This window comes from Mesoplodon bidens (genome assembly GCF_964165515.1).
Source record: "Mesoplodon bidens genome assembly, chromosome: 11".
NCBI lineage: Eukaryota > Metazoa > Chordata > Mammalia > Artiodactyla > Ziphiidae > Mesoplodon > Mesoplodon bidens.
The window spans coordinates 86,878,944-86,900,160 of NC_138167.1; the positions used below are offsets into that span (position 1 = coordinate 86,878,944).

General features: G+C 36.9%; 1 protein-coding gene across 2 annotated transcripts; it reads left to right on the forward strand.

Annotated features, from left to right (window-relative positions):
* Nucleotides 1-1,397: 1,397 nt before the first annotated feature.
* Nucleotides 1,398-20,325, forward strand: KERA (keratocan). 2 transcript variants are annotated; one of them, XM_081248812.1, is made up of 4 exons: nucleotides 1,398-1,642; nucleotides 12,843-12,893; nucleotides 14,215-15,109; nucleotides 19,363-20,325. In XM_081248812.1, the coding sequence occupies exons 3-4, from the start codon at nucleotides 14,224-14,226 to the stop codon at nucleotides 19,536-19,538; spliced, it is 1,062 nt and encodes a 353-aa protein (XP_081104938.1). In that variant the 5' UTR covers nucleotides 1,398-1,642; nucleotides 12,843-12,893; nucleotides 14,215-14,223; the 3' UTR covers nucleotides 19,539-20,325. The 2 variants fall into 2 exon arrangements, with proteins under 2 accessions (XP_081104938.1, XP_081104939.1); XM_081248813.1 differs by lacking the exon at nucleotides 12,843-12,893.
* Nucleotides 20,326-21,217: the final 892 nt, after the last annotated feature.

A 21,217-nucleotide genomic window follows, 5' to 3' on the forward strand; every position in this document is an offset into this window, starting at 1 on the left:
TTTGCCAGGTCTTAGTTGCTACCTGCAGGATCTTTAGTTGCGGCATGCAAGCTCTTAGTTGAGGCATGTGAACTCTTAGTTGCAGCATGCATGTCGGATCTAGCTCCCCGACCAGGGATCGAACCTGGGCCCCCTGCATTGGGAACGCAGAGTCTTACCCACTGGTCCACCAGGGAAGTCCCCCGAGGGACATTTCTTGAATCAGCTTTTCACTACAATTCCAGTTAGACCTTTCCCTTTAGCGTTCTGACGCTCTTATTCCTTAAAATAGCAGAGATGTTAACAGCTAAACTTTGATGATTGCCAATGTTCTATGTGTTTTATATATTGATTTATACCTAATTTTCAAAACAACCAATGAGGTAATGTCATCATTGCCTCTATTTTACTAATGGAAAGGGCTGAGTGAGTGACCCAAAGTCACAGCTAGTTAGGTTCCTGACTCTGGAGACTTTCTTAACCATTATAATCCAGTTCTCACTGAATTCTTGTGTATAGTTGAAGCCAGTGTTTAGCATTTAATTACATACTATCTTTAGCTATCCTTTAAAAAAATAATTTACCTTCCAGTGAGGAAACTACTACAGCAATGTTTTTATTTAAAACTATTTTTCTCTAACATATTTTAAAATCTGAGGAAAATACAAAAAGCCCATATTCATAGGTGATTTTTGCCCTAAAAGTTTTACTAAATGCCTAAAGTATTTAGTAAAAAAAAAAAGGAAAAAAAGGAAAAACCTATACATAGGGAAGAAATTAATTGGAATATTCAATCCCAGAGAGTAGTTACAATCAGTAGAACTGAAAATTCCTATTGAGATAAATGATAAATCTGCTAATTATTCATAATATTAAATATTTTATAACCAAGTCTCACAATGGAGAGAAGAGTTAAGAATTAAATGCTTACGATTCAAGGGGACAGGTAGCTTAAAATTATTTTGTTAGGGAGTTAAAATTGGACTAAAAGGGCTATGAGAACTATTGACCAAATTTAATTTATCTTCCTCATCATATAAGCATCCGTTGGGCCCCTATGATATACCAGCACAATGCTGTTAGTCAATGGGGGGAAAAAGGGCAGAAAAAGAATCGCCTGCCCTTCTCCCTGTCACCTCTCCGCTCCTTCTTCCTGCTGCGTCCAACCTGTGGCTCCAGGAAAATCAAGTGGATCTGAGCTCAACTGTCCAGGGCCATGGGGAAAGCATATGAAAGTGATCCTTCTCGGAATTACAGCTGGAGGCTGCTTGACATATGCCGGCCTCACGGCATACGGCAGACGCTGGGTTAAGCTGTGAAAACAGCGCTGCACGCCACCAGGCAGTAAATGGATTTCAGTTCCGCTTGAATTTCTAATGAACGGCCATGACTACGCCACACCCATCAGCAGGAGGAGACGATCCTGCCGCATTGACAGCCTTTCTTAATGGCTGCCCTCCCGCTTATCACACCTCAGCCTGATTAGATTGTTATATAAAGAGAAATGTTTTTGCAATAAATATCTGTCGGGAATTTCAATCGGGTTCCAAGGCCAAAAAAAAAAAAACCAAACAAAAAAAGAATTGCCTGTCATCAAGAAACTTGTAGCCTAGAAGACAGAAAAACAATCACAAATTGTTAGCTGGAATTGAGTCTACATTGGGTAAGTAGGTTCTAACAGGAGCATGTACTTATTTCTAAAGGAGAGTAGTACTGAATGCCTTCGTTGAGGAAGGGATGCTGTATTTGAGTGTTGTGTTCTACAGACGGATGGGTGGTAAGGGGATTTTGGTTGAGCAAGCATCGTGAGCAACGCTTGGAGTGAAGATATAATAGTCAATTTAAAAAACTGCAAAAAACTGGGTAAGGCTACGGCAGAGGGGATTTTGGTTGAGCAAGCATCATGAGCAAGGCTTGGAGTGAAGATATAACAGTAAATTCAGAAAACTGCACAAATCTGGGTAAGGCTACGGCAGAGGGCTTGTGGATGCAGGGTGGGGGACCCATCAAGACAGAGTCCTGGAGTAAGCAAGGAACAATCATGAAGGCTTCTGTGCCGAAAAGTGTCCAGTTCATGCTTTTAATCAGGGAATTACATATTCCTGAGTAAAGGTCTGTCCCAGCCCCAGACCTTTTTCTTATATGTAGAAAACTGCCCTTGATTGTAATCTTAGTGGGGCTCAGTAGCCCCTAAGTATCTCTTCTCTTTCCAGCCTCATAAAGCCAGGGTGGAGCTTATGGCAGGCTTAGCCAAGGAGAGGCGTGTTCTTGGCTTAGAATTCATCTGCGGTGGCCCCCAGTGAAGGCTGTTGGTAAGACCCTCTGCTTCCAGTGATATTCAGCAGTAATGGCAATGCGTCCTGGCCAGATGATTTCTATCTAGTTTTTAAAAGCTTCCTTATCTTCTGCCTGTTTTCCATGTTCACTCTTCCAGCCTCTTCTCATTTATGTGATTCCACCTATCACTTTCAAAGAAACTCTTTTTTTTTTTTTTTTTCTTTTTGCGGTATGTGGGCCTCTCACTGTTGTGGCCTCTCCCGTTGCGGAGCACAGGCTCCGGATGCGCAGGCCCAGCGGCCATGGCTCACGGGCCCAGCCGCTCCGCGGCATATGGGATCCTCCCAGACCGGGGCACGAACCCGTATCCCCTGCATCAGCAGGCGGACTCTCAACCACTGCGCCACCAGGGAGGCCCAAAGAAACTCTTTTTTTTGTTGAAACACCCGGAATTATTCTCTGGTATTTATAGCCAAGGAGTCTAGTAGAAAAAGATACCAATACCAGAAATCCATTATTGACATCAGATTGTTGGGAAATATTGGGGAATTCACATTGGTTATCTGCATAGCTTAGGTAAAAAGCAGTCAGAACCCTGAAAATATTCAGAGGTAAGAGTCTGGATGACAGTGACCCACAAAAATGGGACATGGGCCCTGTATAGTTACCAGAAATGACACATTTCCTGAGGGTAAGGCTTTGAAAAACCATACAGTAAGTCCCCTATGTACAAACGAGTTCCTTCCAAGAGCACATTAGTAAGTCCAATTTGTTCATAAGTCCAAAAGTTAGCCACTGATCTGGAAATAGAGGGCCACCCAAGAATTGGCATAGGGATTAGACAATAAGATACAGATGAGAAGGAGTGGTCATGATTCCCAGCCCCACCGAACCTTTGTTTGCTGAAAGAGCCCCACACTACTTGATTTGTAAAGCAATTCCTTCCTTTTTAAAGATGCAACTAGTTCCTCAACTCAAGGCATTAACTTTGCGAGGCAATTTATTCTTTTCATGCCCCATTCCCCTTAACCTTCAATGATTCCCACCTACAATAAGAAGGAGCAACAGGGTATCAATTAGAAAGTAAAATCTAGAGATGGAAATACTGTTATAAATGAACTACAGAAATTGCCTAACTTATATTGGCTAAATATTAGAAAAGATGGATGGATTCTGAGGGTACTCAACCAAGGAGAGAGAATGACAACATTAGATAAAGCTGAATTAGTTACATGAGTGTACTTTCAGAGACTGTGGATCCATTAACATAGTTTAAGGAGTTGGGAGTCTGTTAGTTTGCTGAAACACCGCAAAATGGAACTCAATGGAAGCATACATTAAGGGAAGTTGATTCCTCGGCATAGTAAAGAAACACAAAATAAAATTTTTCACAAAATGGAATTCTTATACTATATGATAAAATGGGTTTTTATCATGTATAATCCACCCATCCATCTTCACCAATTGAGACATATACTGGAGATGGGAATACCAGTATCTTTAAAAAGACTTTAGTGATGTCCATGAATTGTTGGTGGAAGGCATAGCAATGAAAATATATTCCCTGATTTCAGTGAGGAAGGGCAAATCTGGAGTGGAAGAGATAATGTAGTGTCATTTAATGAGTAAAACAGATACATTTTCCATTAACAGATATCAGGATCAGTACAAAGTCAGAATAGTCTGATCCAAAAAGAACTTAACAACCAGTTGAGAATTAGATTTCTGGGAATGAAAGAGATGTGAAGTCCTCTGTAGAGCTATTTGATTTGTGAAATTAATAGCCCTCCAGAACTGCTCATCAGAGCCTTGGGTGTGTCATTTTGACATATGATATGGAATTTCTTCCCTCCACTGAATTTTTAAAACATAGGTAAATCATGGACTTCAAGTCACCAGAATGAAAGAGAGGGCATCTTGTCTTAAATAAGTACTTTACAATGATATCTCAAGTGTGTGCTACTATTTTTTTTTTAACCTAGTCTTTGCCTAAAAGAACCAGAGTTCGTTACCAAAGTAACTGTGCCCTGTGAAAGAAAACATGGTTTTGAAACACAACTAATTCCTGGGGACACAGGACACTTCTGCAGTCCACTAGTGAGGGTATTTTGATGCTAAAATGACAAGTGGAGAAGCTACCTTTATCCTTCCCATATTTATTACCCAGGTTCTTGTACAGCTGGAATAGATGACTTCAAAATATGATGGATTCTTACATCAGCTCTGTAACCCATGCAAAAGGAACATTTTGATTGGAAATACCAAGTTGAAAATTGCAGAGCTTTCTACTCCTACAAAAATATTAAATTAATAGCAATAATGCTTCAATAAAAATCAGAAATATTAGTGCCATCTTTAGTGCCTTAAAAGTGCAGGGCTAATGATCCTCAGCGGATTCTTATTTGTGTTTAGTAGTGGAAGGATAGTTTGAGAAGATAAAAATGGATTTTCCAAAGTTTAATTAGATGGCAACTTCTGTTGCCACTGCTGTTCCATATGGGGTCCAAATCATTATAGCTCTTAGTACTTTGTATAAAGCAACTGATCTGAATAATGTCTTTCTCCTCTATTCCAATAAACAAAATTACTAGAAGCAGTCTGTTTTATTTCACCAGGCAGGAACAGTAATATAATTTTGCCATACTGTTTCTGGATTGTGTTAACTCCTTGGCTTTATACCACATTATAGTCTGCAGAAATACCATCTCACAGAACATCATGTGATACAACCTAGAGGGGAAAATTTATTAGCTAGATACATCAATTAGACACTTGAATGCCAGCACATTGGAGCCAAATACAATGGAAGACTATAGGGCTGTCAAGTTACTGATTTATTTTAAAGGTTAAGAGGTCTAAGGAAAGTTGGGCTAGCTCTCTAAAGGGAAGACAGTTTGCTGAACCACGTCTCTATGACCACTAGGAGCATGAATAGTCTCTTTGAATTTTGGAGGCCACATATTACTGCATGTGAGTCTGGTGCTGAGAAGCTATAAGATTGGAGTTTGTCCCATGGCAAGAGAAGGCTCTCCAGACAGCTGAGGTCACAGTGATCCTGCTACTTTATCACTCATCAGATTAAATGATGTTTAAAGGGTTCATAGTAGGTCAAGTTGCTGTAAGTAGTGTGTGGTAAGCCTTAGTAAGAGAATTAAAACCCTAGCTTTCCAAAGCAAGGATATGCTTATATTTAGCAAATAATTACTATCCTTTTAAGAAACTGGACCCAAGGGGAAGCTAAACAACAGTTTGACGTTAACTACTCATAAACCTAGTATTACCTGATCTATCTAGCCTAATCTCAATTGCTCAGCAGTGCTGACTCATAAAGTACACAGGGGCTCATGGGGGCTTTCTCTATGACCAGCTGACTAAGAAGAGTATAAATACAATTATAGTTACATAAATTATAATCAAAATTATACGATATGTAGAAACAAATTGAGAGTGAAATGCTGCAACAGTATAGGACTGACTGGGATGCCCTGGAAGGCAGTTTGATAAGAAGCTAAGGAGAACAAGAATACATATTTGACTCAATGGATCTCCTCAACATACTGGAGACATGATGAGTCTAATTCTCACTATTCTGATAAAATGCCTTCTTGTAAGAGACCTCTTCTGAAGTGCTTTGGAGGTGAGCTTTAAACTAATTGGCTTTCAAGTTGCTCACTTCCTGTTATCTTAGTATCCTCTGAAAGCTAATAGTGCTAAGGTGGAACATTTGTAGAAATGCAGAGAGCTTGAGGAGCTGGAGGAGAACAATCCTAGAGCATATTGGTTCTGGATAGTTGGTAACACAGCTCACCCAAGAATCACAGAGATATTTTTATTTTTATTTTTTGATTAGGTATTGAAAGTCTTATGTAGAGTCTTGGAGGAACCGGCACCAGAGAGAGTCATAAATATCAAAGTTGAATCAAAACATAAATAGCTTATAAGTGACAGGGTGTGCTACTAGTTTCAGATAAATTTTGGACAGCATAGCCTCAGGACGCTTCATATACAAAGGCTAAACTATGCATGGAAGGTTATTTGCTATTTAGTCACAACCAAAAAAATTCATGTTAGCAGTTTTAATTAAAAAAACCAAAGTTATAAAAAGTACACTAAGAAGAATAAGTGTTGACTTTTTCAATTTATTCCCAATATGTGTGTGTATGTGTGTAATTTATATAAAAAAGAGAGACAGAATACCTGACCCTTAGCTGACAAGTGCTATTGATTCTCACAGATCTTCTAATAAGGTTACTAGTGCTTCTTCTTAAGTATCAAAATTCAGCAAAGCACCATCAGCTGTGTGAGGAATGTTTCCAATGTGAAATACCTCTATAGGTCAAATCAAGCCAAGAAAAAAAAAGATATCAAGGGAAATAAAATTCTTGCAGGGAGCAGAAAAAAACTCACAATACTATCGAAACCTTGTAGTTTTTAGTCTTGTTTTGAAGAGATTAAAAGAGAAGGTAGTAATTACATAAAAGAAAAGAATGCTTTAGGAAGGGAACAACCGGAGAATGTTTCCAAAGTAAATACATGAAGTATAATATAGAAATTTTAAAGAAGACAAAATTAAGGAAATCTGTTGGAAAGCATAAAAATCTTTTGATAATGGAAATAGAAAAGAAGAGATAAAAGATTTAGACAGTGTAACAAGGAGGTGCACCATCTAAGACTTTCAAAAAGAGAAAACAGAAAAAAATGGATGGACCATATGGACGTGAATTTCCAGATTGAAAGGACTCCCTGGATACCCAGTGAGTGAGTGAAATACACCCTCTCAAGACATATTGTTGTAATAGTTCAGAAACTGAAGATGAAAGGAAAATCTCAAAAGTTTAATTAGAGCAAAAAAGGTCACATTCTAAAAACTGAAAATGAAAATTTTATTAACCTTTTCTATTTCAACTCAAGAAGCAACAAGACAATCACTTTCTTGAGTATCTTCAAAATTTGGAGGGACCAATATTTCAAATTACAATTGTATCTAGTCGAAATATCAGTTAAGCGGATGGGCTGAGTAAACACATTTTTATAAACGTGACTTCACACACACACAAAAAAAGAGAGGTAACTCACGTGCACAGGAAGTGATCAGAAGCTGTGTTCCCCCAATGCAGTGGAGTTAACTAAGAAAGAACAGAACACAAGATTCAGAAAGTAACAAGGGATCTAACCCAGGAGATGGGTGAAGGAAGTCCAGGACCACAACAATCTCACTGGACCAGAGAGCAAGGATTCTATTATTCATAAATGTACTTGAAAAGACAGTACTTTGTCAGAGACAGCTGATTTTGTTGTTTGGTTTTTTTTCTTTGACGTATCGTTGATTTACTATGTTGTGTTAGTTTCAGAGGTACAGCAAAGTGATTCAGTTATATATACATATATCTATTCTTTTCCATTATAGGTTATTATAAGATATTGAATTTGCATTAGTTTTGACACCTTAGGTAAGCTTAGTTAACATTTGAAGAAATCTTATAATGGAGACTCACTTCATGAATTTTTAAAATATTTGGTGCAAAATAAAGGCCTGTTATGTAACATACAGTTGAACTTATTTTCATCAAACTTAACACCTCTTTGTAGGTTGTAGGGGAAGATTCCTATAGCCCTCATTCATTATGAGTCAACTGAAATGTACCATAAAGAACTTAAAAATTGTCATTTACCAAATTTGCTTAGGTTGGTTTACAACAGCAAGCAAACTAGATTGAAGTAGGGATATGGAATTCCAGAAGAAATATCTCCCAGGAGAAAAAAGTGAACTTAATATTTCTGTTTGTTGTTTATTTTTTTATGAACACTTTTACCATGTTCTAGGTGCTTTAAAAATACTAACCCATTTAAGTTTCGTAACAATCCTATGAGGTGGTATTATTACTATGATTATTTATATTATTATTATCCTTAATTTACAGATGAGAAGACTAAAGGCAAAGATAAATAATTGTTCAATATTTCACAGCTAGTAAATAAGAGAGATTTATTCAAGCCCAAGCAGATCTGACTTTTAACCAGCACACTATGTTACCCTACCCTCTGGGTGCAAAATATTTCCAAAATGGTTTTATAATTCTGTTTGAGAAATAATTCTGTTATGGAAAATATTATTGACATAGATATATATGTATAGAGAACGTCTCATACATATGTATGTGTGTATATATATATATATATATGGCAAATAAGTGCAATACAATGAAGGAATTAAACTAATTTTGCACTGTTTTCTTCAGCAGTAAACAATATTTATATTATGTAATAACATGCAGTAAATATTTAATCAAAGTTTATGGTATACATACATTAGGAGTTATTGAAAGGAATAATGGTTGCAGGTGGGGTAAGAGTGGGAATGAGCAAATGTGCTAAATCTTTATCTAATTGGGGGGGGGGGGTGGAAGGGAGGTCCAAGAGGGAGGAGATATATGTATACATATAACTGATTCACTTCATTGTACAGCAGAAACTAGCACAACACTGTAAAGCAATTATACTCCAATAAAAAAAATTAAAAAAATAAAAGAAAATAGTTGATGTTTAAAATTCATAAGTTAAACAAAAAGTACAAGCAAGGATATTGAAGTAAATATTAAAAGAAATCCAGAATAGAGTTGAAAACAATGGCCTCTTGGGAGCGGGACTTACACCGAAGTGTGGGGTGGGGGATTGCTTGGTTCATTATCAGTTTTGTAGCAATTCTGACCTTTTAAATGTGTCATTGCTATATTTTAAATGTATTATTTTGAAAAAATTTAAATACACATGTATATGCATGTGTGTCAGCTATATATTTTAGTGGATTCCTTTTATATTTTTAAATTTTTTGACAGAATATAGTTAAACAGGCTAAAATTGATCTATGAAGAGAAAATTATTTCTCTTAGTAAACGTATAGTCAGTTGGACATAAACATAGGTCCTGGGAGCACCTAACAATCCAACTATTGCTAACATAGAATCATCAGATACATATGCCAACAAATTTGAAATCCTACTAGAGTTTTGTGTCTTTTATACCTTTATGCATCGCCTTCTTTTTTTAAATGTCAGCGATCTTTAGGAATGCAACAAGACAAATTCCCCAGTCTAAGACAGTTTAGCAAAGCATCCTCCCTTTTACTAAGAAATAGAAGCAAGATAAGCAAATAGGAAACATCAAAATGTGCTAACAGAAGGAAAAGAGGTTAAGCCACCAAGACTTTAACTCCATATCAAGCTTCTAGGACTTCTCTCAGGAAGGCCAAGATACCAACTATCACATTCTCTGCTGAAAGAAATTTCTGGGCCTTCTGACATATTCACCTTCATTATCTCCTTTGATTTTCAAACAACCCTTCATAGTATTCAGAACAGGTGCATTATGGGTAGACTTAGGCTTACGATGGTTAAATAACCTGTGCCCGCACAAACAGCTAGTAAGATGCAACAGGAAAACTCTCACATTTTTTACCATATTTTGAAGGTTCTTCACTATATTCCTATTCACATAGTAGTTATGCTGATCAAAAAAATCATAATTATCAAAATGATACATGCACCTTATGTGTTTATTTGTTCATTTGCTCATTTGGTAAATAGTTATTGGATACCTACCATGTCCAAAGCCCCGGGGACTTCTAAAATATTAGTCTGTCATTAGAAGGACAATTTCAAAGCCACATCATTACACATTAGGCTTCATTTTTCCCTCTTAGCAGAGTCAGATAAGACTGGGCAGAGTCTTCCATTAATTCTTATAACAACTAGCATGACTCAGAGGTTTGCACCATTGGCTTAATTTAACTTATTGAACTTCCACTTAAGCAGTCCTCATGAAGAGTTAAGTCCCCATCCTTCAGGAAGCAGTAATCAAAGAAGAGTAGATTGAATTGTAATGGGAAAAATTAAGACACAGACAAACAGAGATTATACTAACAGTGGAAGACATCCTATATTTTAGTCTGGAAACAATGATACCAAACCTGGCAAGCATTGTAGATGATCATTTTTATTTATATCATGTCTCCCAGGGTCCTTAAAATGTGATTGCTATCATATGCTCACAAAATGAGAAGGAAGAGTTGAGAATGATTTCCAGATTTCTGGTTTAGGAGACTGAATAAGATGATAGTGTCACTCAAAAGTATAAAGTGACAAGAGCAGTTAAAGGGAGATAGTGAATTTCATTTTAGATATATGGCTGTGAGACCTGCAACAGGACATGTCAAGAAAGCAAGTGGATACACACACTGCAGTGCAGTTTTTCTTCCGGAGGCTAGATTGAAGAAAGAGCCTCAGAAGTCATCATAATAAAGGGAATGGTTAAAACCTTGGAATCGTTTAAAAATCTTTGAGATCTTAGAATCTCAAAGAGACTTAAATGCTAGAAAAGCTTTTTAAAAAACTGTTAGAGGAAACAGAGAACTTCAGAACATAGATAGAGAGAAGTCACAAGGAAAGGGGAGAAAAAACTAGGAGAGAATGTAGTCCAAGAAACATTTTATTAAAGGGGTGGGTCTGCATTGCCAAAAGTCACAAGTCAAGTAGGTGAAACACTAAAAGACTTCAACAGATTAGTAAATATGAAGGTTGTTGCTTTTTTGTTGTTGTTGTTAGAGCAATGTGAGGGAAGCAGAGGGATTAGAAACCTTATTTTGATGGGTGAATCATGGGTGGAATGGTGAATAAGAAACGGAAATTGGAGGCAGCCAATGTACAACTAATTTTCCTACAATGGACACAGCAAAATTTGTGTAATAGAATTAGGAAATAACTAAAATAAGTTTGGCTAAAAAAGAAAGTTAAGAAATAAGAGAGTAGCTAAAGGGGGCCGTGCAAATTCAGAGATCATCTGTTGTTTTATACTGAGGGTTTAGAAAAAGAAGAAAGAGAAAAGGAAAAGTGCAGTAGAGAGAGGAGATCATTGTTGTGACAAAAGCAAATTAACACTTGATTTTTTTTCTTAAAATATGATAGGAGTGTACCTGTTGGGCTACTAAGAGATCATGTCTGAATTTGATCTTAAGCTATCAAGGCCCTGAAAATTAAAGGTATTTTTCAGTTGAGAGTGTAGGGCTAATGCTACAGACAACAAATTTACAACAAATTAGGGCCAACCTTGCGAGGTAGTCCAGCAGTATGTTTTTGTTTTTGTTTTTGTGGGTTTTTTTTTTTGCGGTACGCGGGCCTCTCACTGCTGTGGCCTCTCCCGTTGCGGAGCACAGGCTCCGGACGCGCAGGCTCAGCGGCCATGGCTCACGGGCCTAGCTGCTCCGCGGCATGTGGGATCTTCCCAGACTGGGGCACGAACCCGTGTCCCCTGCATCGGCAGGTGGACTCTCAACCACTGTGCCACCAGGGAAGCCCCCAGCACTATGTTGTAAATGACAAAACTGTGTTTAAGAGAAAGGAAGTAGGTGGTTCAGAAAAAGTTTTTTGAGTCCAGTGCTCTCCCCTCTTCACTGTGTTCTATCTTTGATAATATTTATGTGCGCAGTGTTGAATGAGTCATATCAATACAACTCCCTTTTCCCAGAATAAGATAGATTTTGAAAAACAAAATGATTACAATCAATCAGCAGGGTAATATCTGAAAATGAGATTTTCAAAACTTTTTTGTCTTTCCTTAAGAGGCATACCGTTTTTTTTCCTCAAATACAAGAACTGGAAGACATATTATCCTAAACTTGTATGTTAAAGAAAAACAAAAAACAAAACAGTGCAGCAGAATGTCCTATAATGGCCTAAATGCAAAACATTTTTTATAATGCAGGAAAGAAAAATCTCATTTTAATAATTATTTGGAATAAAGCTCCCAATATGAAATAGAGACACAAAAATTATTTCTATAAAACAGTTATTTCTGTACACCATATTTAGTGCCAACATCAGGTAGAGCTTTCCTGATTTCACTTTTAAATTTTTCAAATACATTTTTTATCTTTTTCCCCTTGACCAAAAACAATATGTCTAAATAGAATCCCAGCATCTGTTTTATACAAAAAAATGAATAAGATATTTCCATATAAACAGAAAATATTGGTCTTTATGTCTTTGTAACCAATTTTTAAAAAAGATCATCTAGAGAAAAATGCTTTAAAATCTTTTTGTTGTAGTTGAATTCAAAACTGCTTTTAGTTTCTTGCTGTTAGATCAGGTCTCCAGATCAGTGCATTACAATATCTTTGGGACTGTGTACTCAGAGTGAAAGTTGCACTGAATTTTGTTATAGGTTCTTGAGATTAAAGTCAGAATTTCCTGTGCTGGGCTACCTAGGTACTGAGGTGCTGTGGTTGCTGGAGGGGTTAAAGCTGGAGCCATGGATGCATATATATTAGGGAGGATTCACAAAAACACGACAGTGGAGCCTGGGTCAATCCATTACTATGAATGAGCAGTGACCAATAGAAAGGGACGAGGAAGATCCAAGAAAACTGAGGTAAGCGGTGTTCTGAAGCTCTGTCAAAGTGGAAACAATAGATCAAAGGTGTTCATAGTGACTGGTCAGAGGAGGTTTTATTTTTTCTCGTAGGAGGCTAGACAGCATAAAATAAAAAAATTCTTCTAGTCAAAGATTTTTTTTTTTTTCTTAACTGATTTTAGCAAACTTCAGATCCAGACACAGGACTCAGCGATACATTCCTGGACAGCAAGGTAAACTATTTTACGCTTTTCAAAACTCTTAAAGTTAAGAATTCAAAGTTATGATTCATCACAGGCAGGGTTACAGCTTCAATAACTAAAGCAAATCCCTATTCTGAAAAAAAATAATGTTTTAATGTGTCTCTGTTGGAAGATGACCAGAGCAGTATTCTGCAATCGCAAGAAATTTGACAGCTTGCGGAAGCTGCCCTGCGCTTGTCATTTCCACTCGATTTAGTGGCAAAATTGAAAGATCAGCATTTCTAAATGATGCTGACTTTATCTCTTCCTAAGGAATCAGTGAAATTTATTTGGTCTTTATTACCAAGTGTTTGAACTAAATGTACATTGATAAGAACGTTATTGTTTATATAGATACATATTATTTTCCTGTTAGGATAGTTTTTTGTTCCCATAACCTTGTTGAAACTCAACGGGGAGGATTTATGTCTTTTAAATGTATCACATATCAGTAAGTGTTAACCTTTGCTCTGTTAGCATCCATACTGAAAATATGGAGATCCACCTGTATCCTGAGCATGTTCTTTGTTTTGTTTTGTTTCTTATCAACCATAGTAACACCGCTTACTTATGTAAGTGTGATATATATCTGTATCAACATCTATAGCTATATCTATACAGAGAGAGTTTCATAATCCAAATTTCTTGGCTAAACAACTTGATCCTCTACTTAAAATATTAGAAGTCTTTCCCTAAACCACCAAAATAAAACTTACCTGAGAAGTTGAGCAACAGAGCAAGAGATTAATCACACATTTTTCTTCAAATCCTAAAATTTTCCTTCACAAAAAATTGCTAAAATGTTCTTTGATCTCTCTATTTCTTTGGTTGAAGGGCCAAAGAGCCTGGGAAATCTCATCCAGATGTTCTGCTCATTTAGGAGTAAAAGTGAAAGCATATGCCAACTTCTTAGGAACAACACAGACTCTAAATTTGAGTTATTAAAAGGTCACTTTTTTGTACTCGTGTGTTTAACTCTGGATTTCAGTTAACTTCCTTGCATTAAATAGCTTGAAATGGCAAAGCACTTAAGAGTTCCTAAAATTTGCTTTTTCTTTCTTGGTTTTCATTGTGATTGGGTTAAAACCAGAAAGTTACAAGTTGGTGAGTCAGTTTCAGTGTTTGCAAAAATGCTTTGCAGATAGTGCCCACTAAATAGATGGGTATTCGTTGATAAATATGTATAAAATGCTGACATGTCTTTACCTCCCCACCCACCTTGAAGAAGCAATGTTTATCGATCATTTTGGTGCATGCAGTTATCTAAAGGTCAAGATCTTTAAACATCTAACAATTGTATCCCTTACTCTAGGTACTAAAAATGGCAACCACAATCTGTTTCATCATCTGGATGTTATTCATAACAGATACTGTATGGACTCGAAGTGTGAGACAGGTTTATGAGGCAAATGATCCAGAGGACGGGATGGTGCATGACTTCCATTGTCCCAGGGAATGTTTCTGTCCCCCCAGTTTCCCTACTGCTTTGTACTGTGAAAACCGCGGTCTCAAAGAAATCCCTGCTATACCATCAAGGATCTGGTATCTTTATCTTGAAAACAACCTGATAGAAACCATTCCTGAGAAGCCATTTGAGAATGCCACCCAGCTGAGATGGATAAATCTAAACAAGAACAAAATAACCAACTATGGAATTGAAAAAGGAGCCCTGAGCCAACTGAAGAAGCTGCTTTTCTTATTTCTGGAAGATAATGAGCTAGAGGAGGTACCTTCTCCATTGCCAAGAAGTTTAGAACAATTACAATTAGCTAGAAACAAGGTGTCCAGAATTCCTCAAGGGACCTTTAGCAATCTGGAGAACCTGACCCTTCTTGACCTGCAGCACAATAAACTATTAGACAATGCCTTCCAAAGAGACACCTTTAAAGGACTCAAGAACCTCATGCAGCTAAATATGGCTAAGAACTCCCTGAGGAATATGCCACCAAGATTACCAGCCAATACTATGCAGCTGTTTTTAGACAACAATTCAATTGAAGGAATACCAGAAAATTATTTTAATGTGATTCCTAAAGTGGCCTTCCTGAGACTCAACCACAACAAATTATCAGATGCTGGCCTCCCTTCTAGTGGTTTTAATGTATCATCAATTCTAGATCTTCAGCTGTCTCACAATCAACTCACAAAGGTCCCCAAAATCAGTGCTCATCTGCAGCACCTTCACCTCGATCATAACAAAATTAAAAGTAAGTAACCATCAGGGTGTGTCTTGGACTAAGATATTCATGGTTATTAAATTTATTCTATATCTTCTTTAAGAATATCAATAATGTTCATTTTCTCTCCAGCTCTCATGCCCTTAGATATTTTTTTAGTGTATTTTCAAGTTTTGTCTATTCACAGACAGTGTCAATGAACCAAGAAGTTCAAATGTTCAAACTGCAAATTGAAAAGTGGATTTTAGTAATCTACAGAGGGCTATTACCTGTTGGAGAAACGAAATGTCTCTATCTTCTTTTACTCTGAGGAGATTCTGATATTTCTGCTTCAGTGGGCAGACTCATTGAAGAAAGTGTACCAGCCACAAGCAACCTCATGAATAGTAACAGAAGGAATATGATTTAGGAGGTATCAGGAAGGGACCTCTGTCCTAAAACCTACAGGACAGCTGATGCCTACAATCACCCTAGTTAGAATTTCTGCTTTAGATCAGTGGGTTTCTCAAACTTTAGAGTACACAGATGGGTGGCCCCATCACAGAGTTTCTGATTGTGTAGGTCTGGTGGGACCTGAGACTTTTCATTTTTAGCAAGTTTCCTAGGGATGCTGAGATTGATGTTCTGGGGACCATACCTGGGAAACCAATATTGTACTTTAAGGCTCTGCTCAATTGAAATTGAAACAAATGTCCCTGAAGTTGGCAACTCCTTAGGACTAATGGCAGTCAACAAGGTAGAATACACACTCCTTTCCTGAAAATAGCTTTTTTTTTTTAAAACATCCTTATTGGAGTACAATTGCTTTACAGTGTTGTGTTAGTTTCTGCTGTATAACAAAGTGAATCAGCTATATGCATACGTATATCCCCATATCCCCTCCCTCCTGCGTCTCCCTCTCACCCTCCCTATCCCACCCCTCTAGGTGGTCGCAAAGCACCGAGCTGATCTCCCTGTGCTATGCGGCTGCTTCCCACTAGCTATCTATTTTACATTTGGTAGTGTATATATGTCCATGCCACTCTCTCACTTCGTCCCAGCTTACCCTTCCCCCTCCCCGTGTGAGAGATGAGTGCAAAGTGTCTTGGAGGAAGAGGTGCCATGAAGAGAAGTGGTTATAGAAAGAAGGGGTTGGGGAAATTAAAAGGCAAACTTAGCATCTTCATAATTATGCCTGAGACCAGGCTGACTCAGGTGTAGATGCAGACAATATCTTGGTCCAGCTACAGGGGATGATACCAGCCTGGCAAGTATCCATGCATGCTCCACCCTAGCACAAGCCCTTTAGAAAGCTAATCTTGAAGAGGTTTCTGAACAGCCTTATAAAATACATTCCTAAAATGAGAATCAATTGGATGGTTTGCAGGAAAATGACACAGATAATTGTCAGAAGGTTGTGCTGCCTGCTTATTCCTCACTAAACTTTTCATTAAGCAAATAATTACATAAACATCCAACCTATAAGAATAGACTATTTTGCACTGGGTATTCTTTAGTTTTTCAATATTTTTTGTTTTTTTCTAACAGCATACTTGAGCATAAAATCCAGGAACTCATGAGCAGGCTGCTCCCACAGCAGCGATTTTTTTCCATGGTGATGAGACACATTGTTTAATCTTGTAGTTAAAGCAAAAGATGCAACAGGAAAAAAACATATTAATAGCTGAATCTGTGCACTGAACCAAATAGTACAGTAGCCAATATCAACCTAAATAAATGTAATTTTTTCCTGATGAAAGTTCTGTGCTTCTACAGGTGCATTCCTTACCTGACAACAAAAGTCCCATAGACATTTGATGTAGGAAGTTAATTTAAAGGGATTCCACATAGAGCTCTATTTGTGAATTAGGAATTCCCCTGAAGTGGGAACTTGAGAATAAGAGTGTTCAGGAGTGAGGTAGCAAAATTCAACACATAGTTGGGCACCCATACTAGGTACTTACATAGTTTTACAAAGTTATACAAAGAAGAGGACTCTGTTCTTCCTCCACTTTTATTTTAGAGAGTTTTTTTCAAAGTTTTCTCATATATTTCTATTTTCCAATCATTCTCATACCTTAATGTGCATCAGAATCACCTGGAGGGCTTATAAAACACAGGCTGCTGGGCTCCAGCCTCGGGGTTTCCGACATAATAGGTATGGGGTGGGGTCTAAGCATGCAGTTCTCAGGTAGTATTGATGCTGCTGGTCCAGGGACCACACTTTAAGAACCACAAATTAATCATCAAAAGAACCTTGTGTGCTATTATTAGGAATGTCTGAAGAAAGAAAAACTGAAGCTCAACTAAGTGAGGCTATTTTTCCAGGGACAAAGGATAAGTATAATAGCCAGGACCTGAACCTAAGGTTCCCCATATTAGGTGTTTTTTCCCCCACTCCAACATTATTATCATAGCACATTTTTCTTCAATGCCTAGAATATGAGACTTAAGACAAATTTCTATCAATAGAGGTAAAAATCGTTTTCACAGCAACAACATCAGCAAAGAGAAATTGATTTACTTGCTGCTTAATGTAGATGTCAAGCATGGTCATTTCTATATTCCAAGAAAAGAAATGGAAAAGAAGAATTTCCCTGGCAAGAGTTCTTGGCTCACCATTATATCACAATGCATTATAATAACTGCTAAAGTACTTACTTCTTCTTACCTCATAATCTAGTCTAGTTGTTAATGAAGTGGTTGCCAAGAAACATACCTCTTATATGAAGAGTTCTCAGAATTTATAGGACAGTGAACTTTTCTTATCCAAAATGATGGAAATATTTATTTCTTCTGAACACCTTAGGGGACTTTAAATTTGACAAAAATGTTATCTATTCGAACAAGTTACTTCTTGGTGCTCTCAGAAACATTAATTAATTTATGAAAATATAATTCAATTTAGAATGCTTGTTTTTACATTCTATTTATTCACACATGCATGGGTTATGGGTCATGGGTCATGAGGGTGATAAGGATAGGAGATAACACATCAGAAAGGACATAATCTCTCCAGCAGGCAAGGGACCCTGTGTAGTAGGAAAGGGACGAGGCTGGGACTCCGCTCTGCCACTTACTTGCTGAAATACCTGGTGCACATTGCCTTACCCGTCTGAACCACTATTTCAGCAATGCCCAGGTGGGGAGAATAATAATGTTGCCCAATACAGGTTGTGTCATGATAAGGTTATAATATATGTAAGAAAAAATACCTCAATGAACACAAATCTGCTATAAAGAGTCATTATTTTTAGCAAGTTGAATTCACAAAATGGCATAAGATCAGAACAAAGCACCCTCACCGTAAGCATAAAATCCTTCAGAACAAGTCAGGACACAAAAGGAAGGTCATTGCCAAAGTTAGTTGGGTCTTATCTTCCAAGGGAAGATCTCTTCCTCAAAACAGTTTCAAAATAGGATCTAAAAGGAGTACATGAATTCATGGTTGAGATCAGCTATTATGCACACTTGTCAGAATTTTGCTGCTTTAAGAGGCTTTCTCTCCTGAATGCTCCTAAACTTCAGTATAGACACTGATGCCAAGGGCTCTGATCCAAGGCAGGTGCATGATTTCTCACATCTTAACCATATGAAAAGGCTGATGGAATAGTTTCTGGTTTGAATTTTTGTAATTCAGTTCTTGGCAAATGTTTCCTTTCCAATTAAATACACTTAAGTATGGAGATTCAAGGTTGTTTTCTGCAAATATCACATATATAAAGTTATATTAATTGCACTTTTTAAAAAACTTATCATCATGTACTACTAGTTTGAGTGTTTGCATTTTTTTAAGGTAACTTTCAAGCACCTTCTCTAATAATAGACTGGCTTTCGCCCTTTGCATCCATCTACTCCTCCATTCCACCATGCACCTACCCATTCTTTCAGTACCAGCTCTGAACCACTGTTTCCACCTCTAATGCCCAAACACTACCTTTCTCATTCTACAGTAATCAAATCATGCCTTATCTGGCTTGCTAAAGGAAGAAGACAAGGGATATATATTATACACCTTTGTTTCCACCACAACTTTTAACAATATGTCCTTTCTAGGGCTCTGTATTAAGCATAGCAAAATATGGACTGAGATGACTATGTGTACATTGCACATTTTTTCAGGGTTACTTCTATAATACAGATATGCATAACTTCCAGCTTACACGAAAAGGGTTTGTCTCTCTGCCACTTTCATAGACCAGGCCACTAGACCCTCCATAGGACTGTTATAATAGCTCTTGGTCTTCCCATCCTTAGTCTCTTGTATTCTAGTTCATTTATTCACGTTTTCTTTGTCTCCATAGATGTGAACGTCTCTGTAATATGTCCTACCACTCCTATCACATTGCCTGCGGAACAGGATTCCTTCAGTTATGGACCTCATCTTCGCTACCTCCGTCTGGATGGAAATGAAATCAAACCACCATTCCCAATGGATTTAATGATCTGCTTCAGGCTCCTTCAGGCCGTCATTATTTAAACATGTCTTCAACAATCTAAAATTCATTTAATGAGTTCATATTTCTGACCTGAAATTTGGTTGCCATTCATAGGTTTAAGATAAAAATCACTTTTCTAATTGCTTATGGCCACCATTTTTATTTGTATGGCTTACTTTTTTTCTATTCAAAGTTGCTTTTCCCCATGATATGTAGCACAGACTGCTTTTCTTTAATTAATAAAACAGACACAGAGTTAAGATAGTTTATCAACTCAAAGATAGTTCCTTTACGTCTCTCTCACAGCTTATTAATACCAAATAATACAAATACATTGTGATTCAATAGGAAGGATATATTTGTTTGCAAATGTTCAAAATTGCTTATGCAGATATTATATTCACAGTATAAACACAACATCTAACAGGAGGTAGAAATTTCTAGAGAAAATGAAAAAATGAGATACTTCTTTATCATAATTATAAAGAAACAATTAAATTCAGATTGTTAAGTAACATTTGTGAGTATAAGTTTGGTATTTAGCTCAAGAATGGGTATGAAATGCATCGGATACTTTATAACAAGAAAATTCTAGTCATTTAATATCATATAACAGAGCAATAGTCATTTTCAGTTCATTACTATTTCTTATACCTGCTGTTCTTAGATATAGTACAGTGTACTTTAGCAATTAAAGTTCTACATTTATTGTAACACATTTCTGACAGAATATTAGTGTTTTAACACTTGAAATCCACTTGAATTGCAAATTGTTCAGTCCTTATATTTGCCAATGCTTTTTGGATTTTTGAAATAAAAAGAGTGAATGCTTTCTAACAAAACAGAAGTAAAATATTTATTTCAGGAGGCTTATTCACAAGTCTTATTAAGAATATATTTTTAATAAAAAGTGTTATAGTAACGATTAGTTCCATTTTTCTAGCATGAATACATTAAAATATATTTTCTCCTACCCATTTTCCTCTTTTATCCAGTGAACACAAGAAAAAATTTATATGCTAATCACTTGACATAATATACCTGTTTCTCATGAGTCAAAAACAAAACAAAACAGGATTTTGTTAAGTAACAAAGTACAGTTTTCTTATATTTCTGATTTTGTTAGGTATATGTTATTAACAATAAATATTCCATATAGATTCATACATCTATTTATATATATTTTTCCAGACATTATTCTGAAAAATTCTCTAAATATATTTTCTTGGAAAAAGGGTCATAAACGTTTGTGAATCACCACATTAATGAAAGCCCAACATGTTACTTTAATCCAAGGCTTCTCAGAAAATTAATATGTTATTTTGTTATGTGAATTCCCAAGAAGAAAATATAATGTGCAGGATTGCCTATGTATTTTCATACCAAACTTTATTTGGGGGTGGGAGGAAAGAATAATGAACATACATTGAACAGTTTTTTAATGCTGGCTGAAGGCAAGACATTAGGAAAAAGAATAAGTTTAAAATACTTCAAAGCACATAAAGAAAATTATGAAAATAATGTCATGTAAAATTATGTCATAAAAATACAGGTAGGGCTTCCCTGGTAGTGCAGTGGTTGAGAATCTGCCTCCTAATGCAGGGGACACGGGTTCGAGCCCTGGTCTGGGAGGATCCCACATGGCACGGAGCAACTAGGCCCGTGAGCCACAACTACTGAGCCTGCACGTCTGGAGCCTGTGCTCCGCAACAAGAGAGGC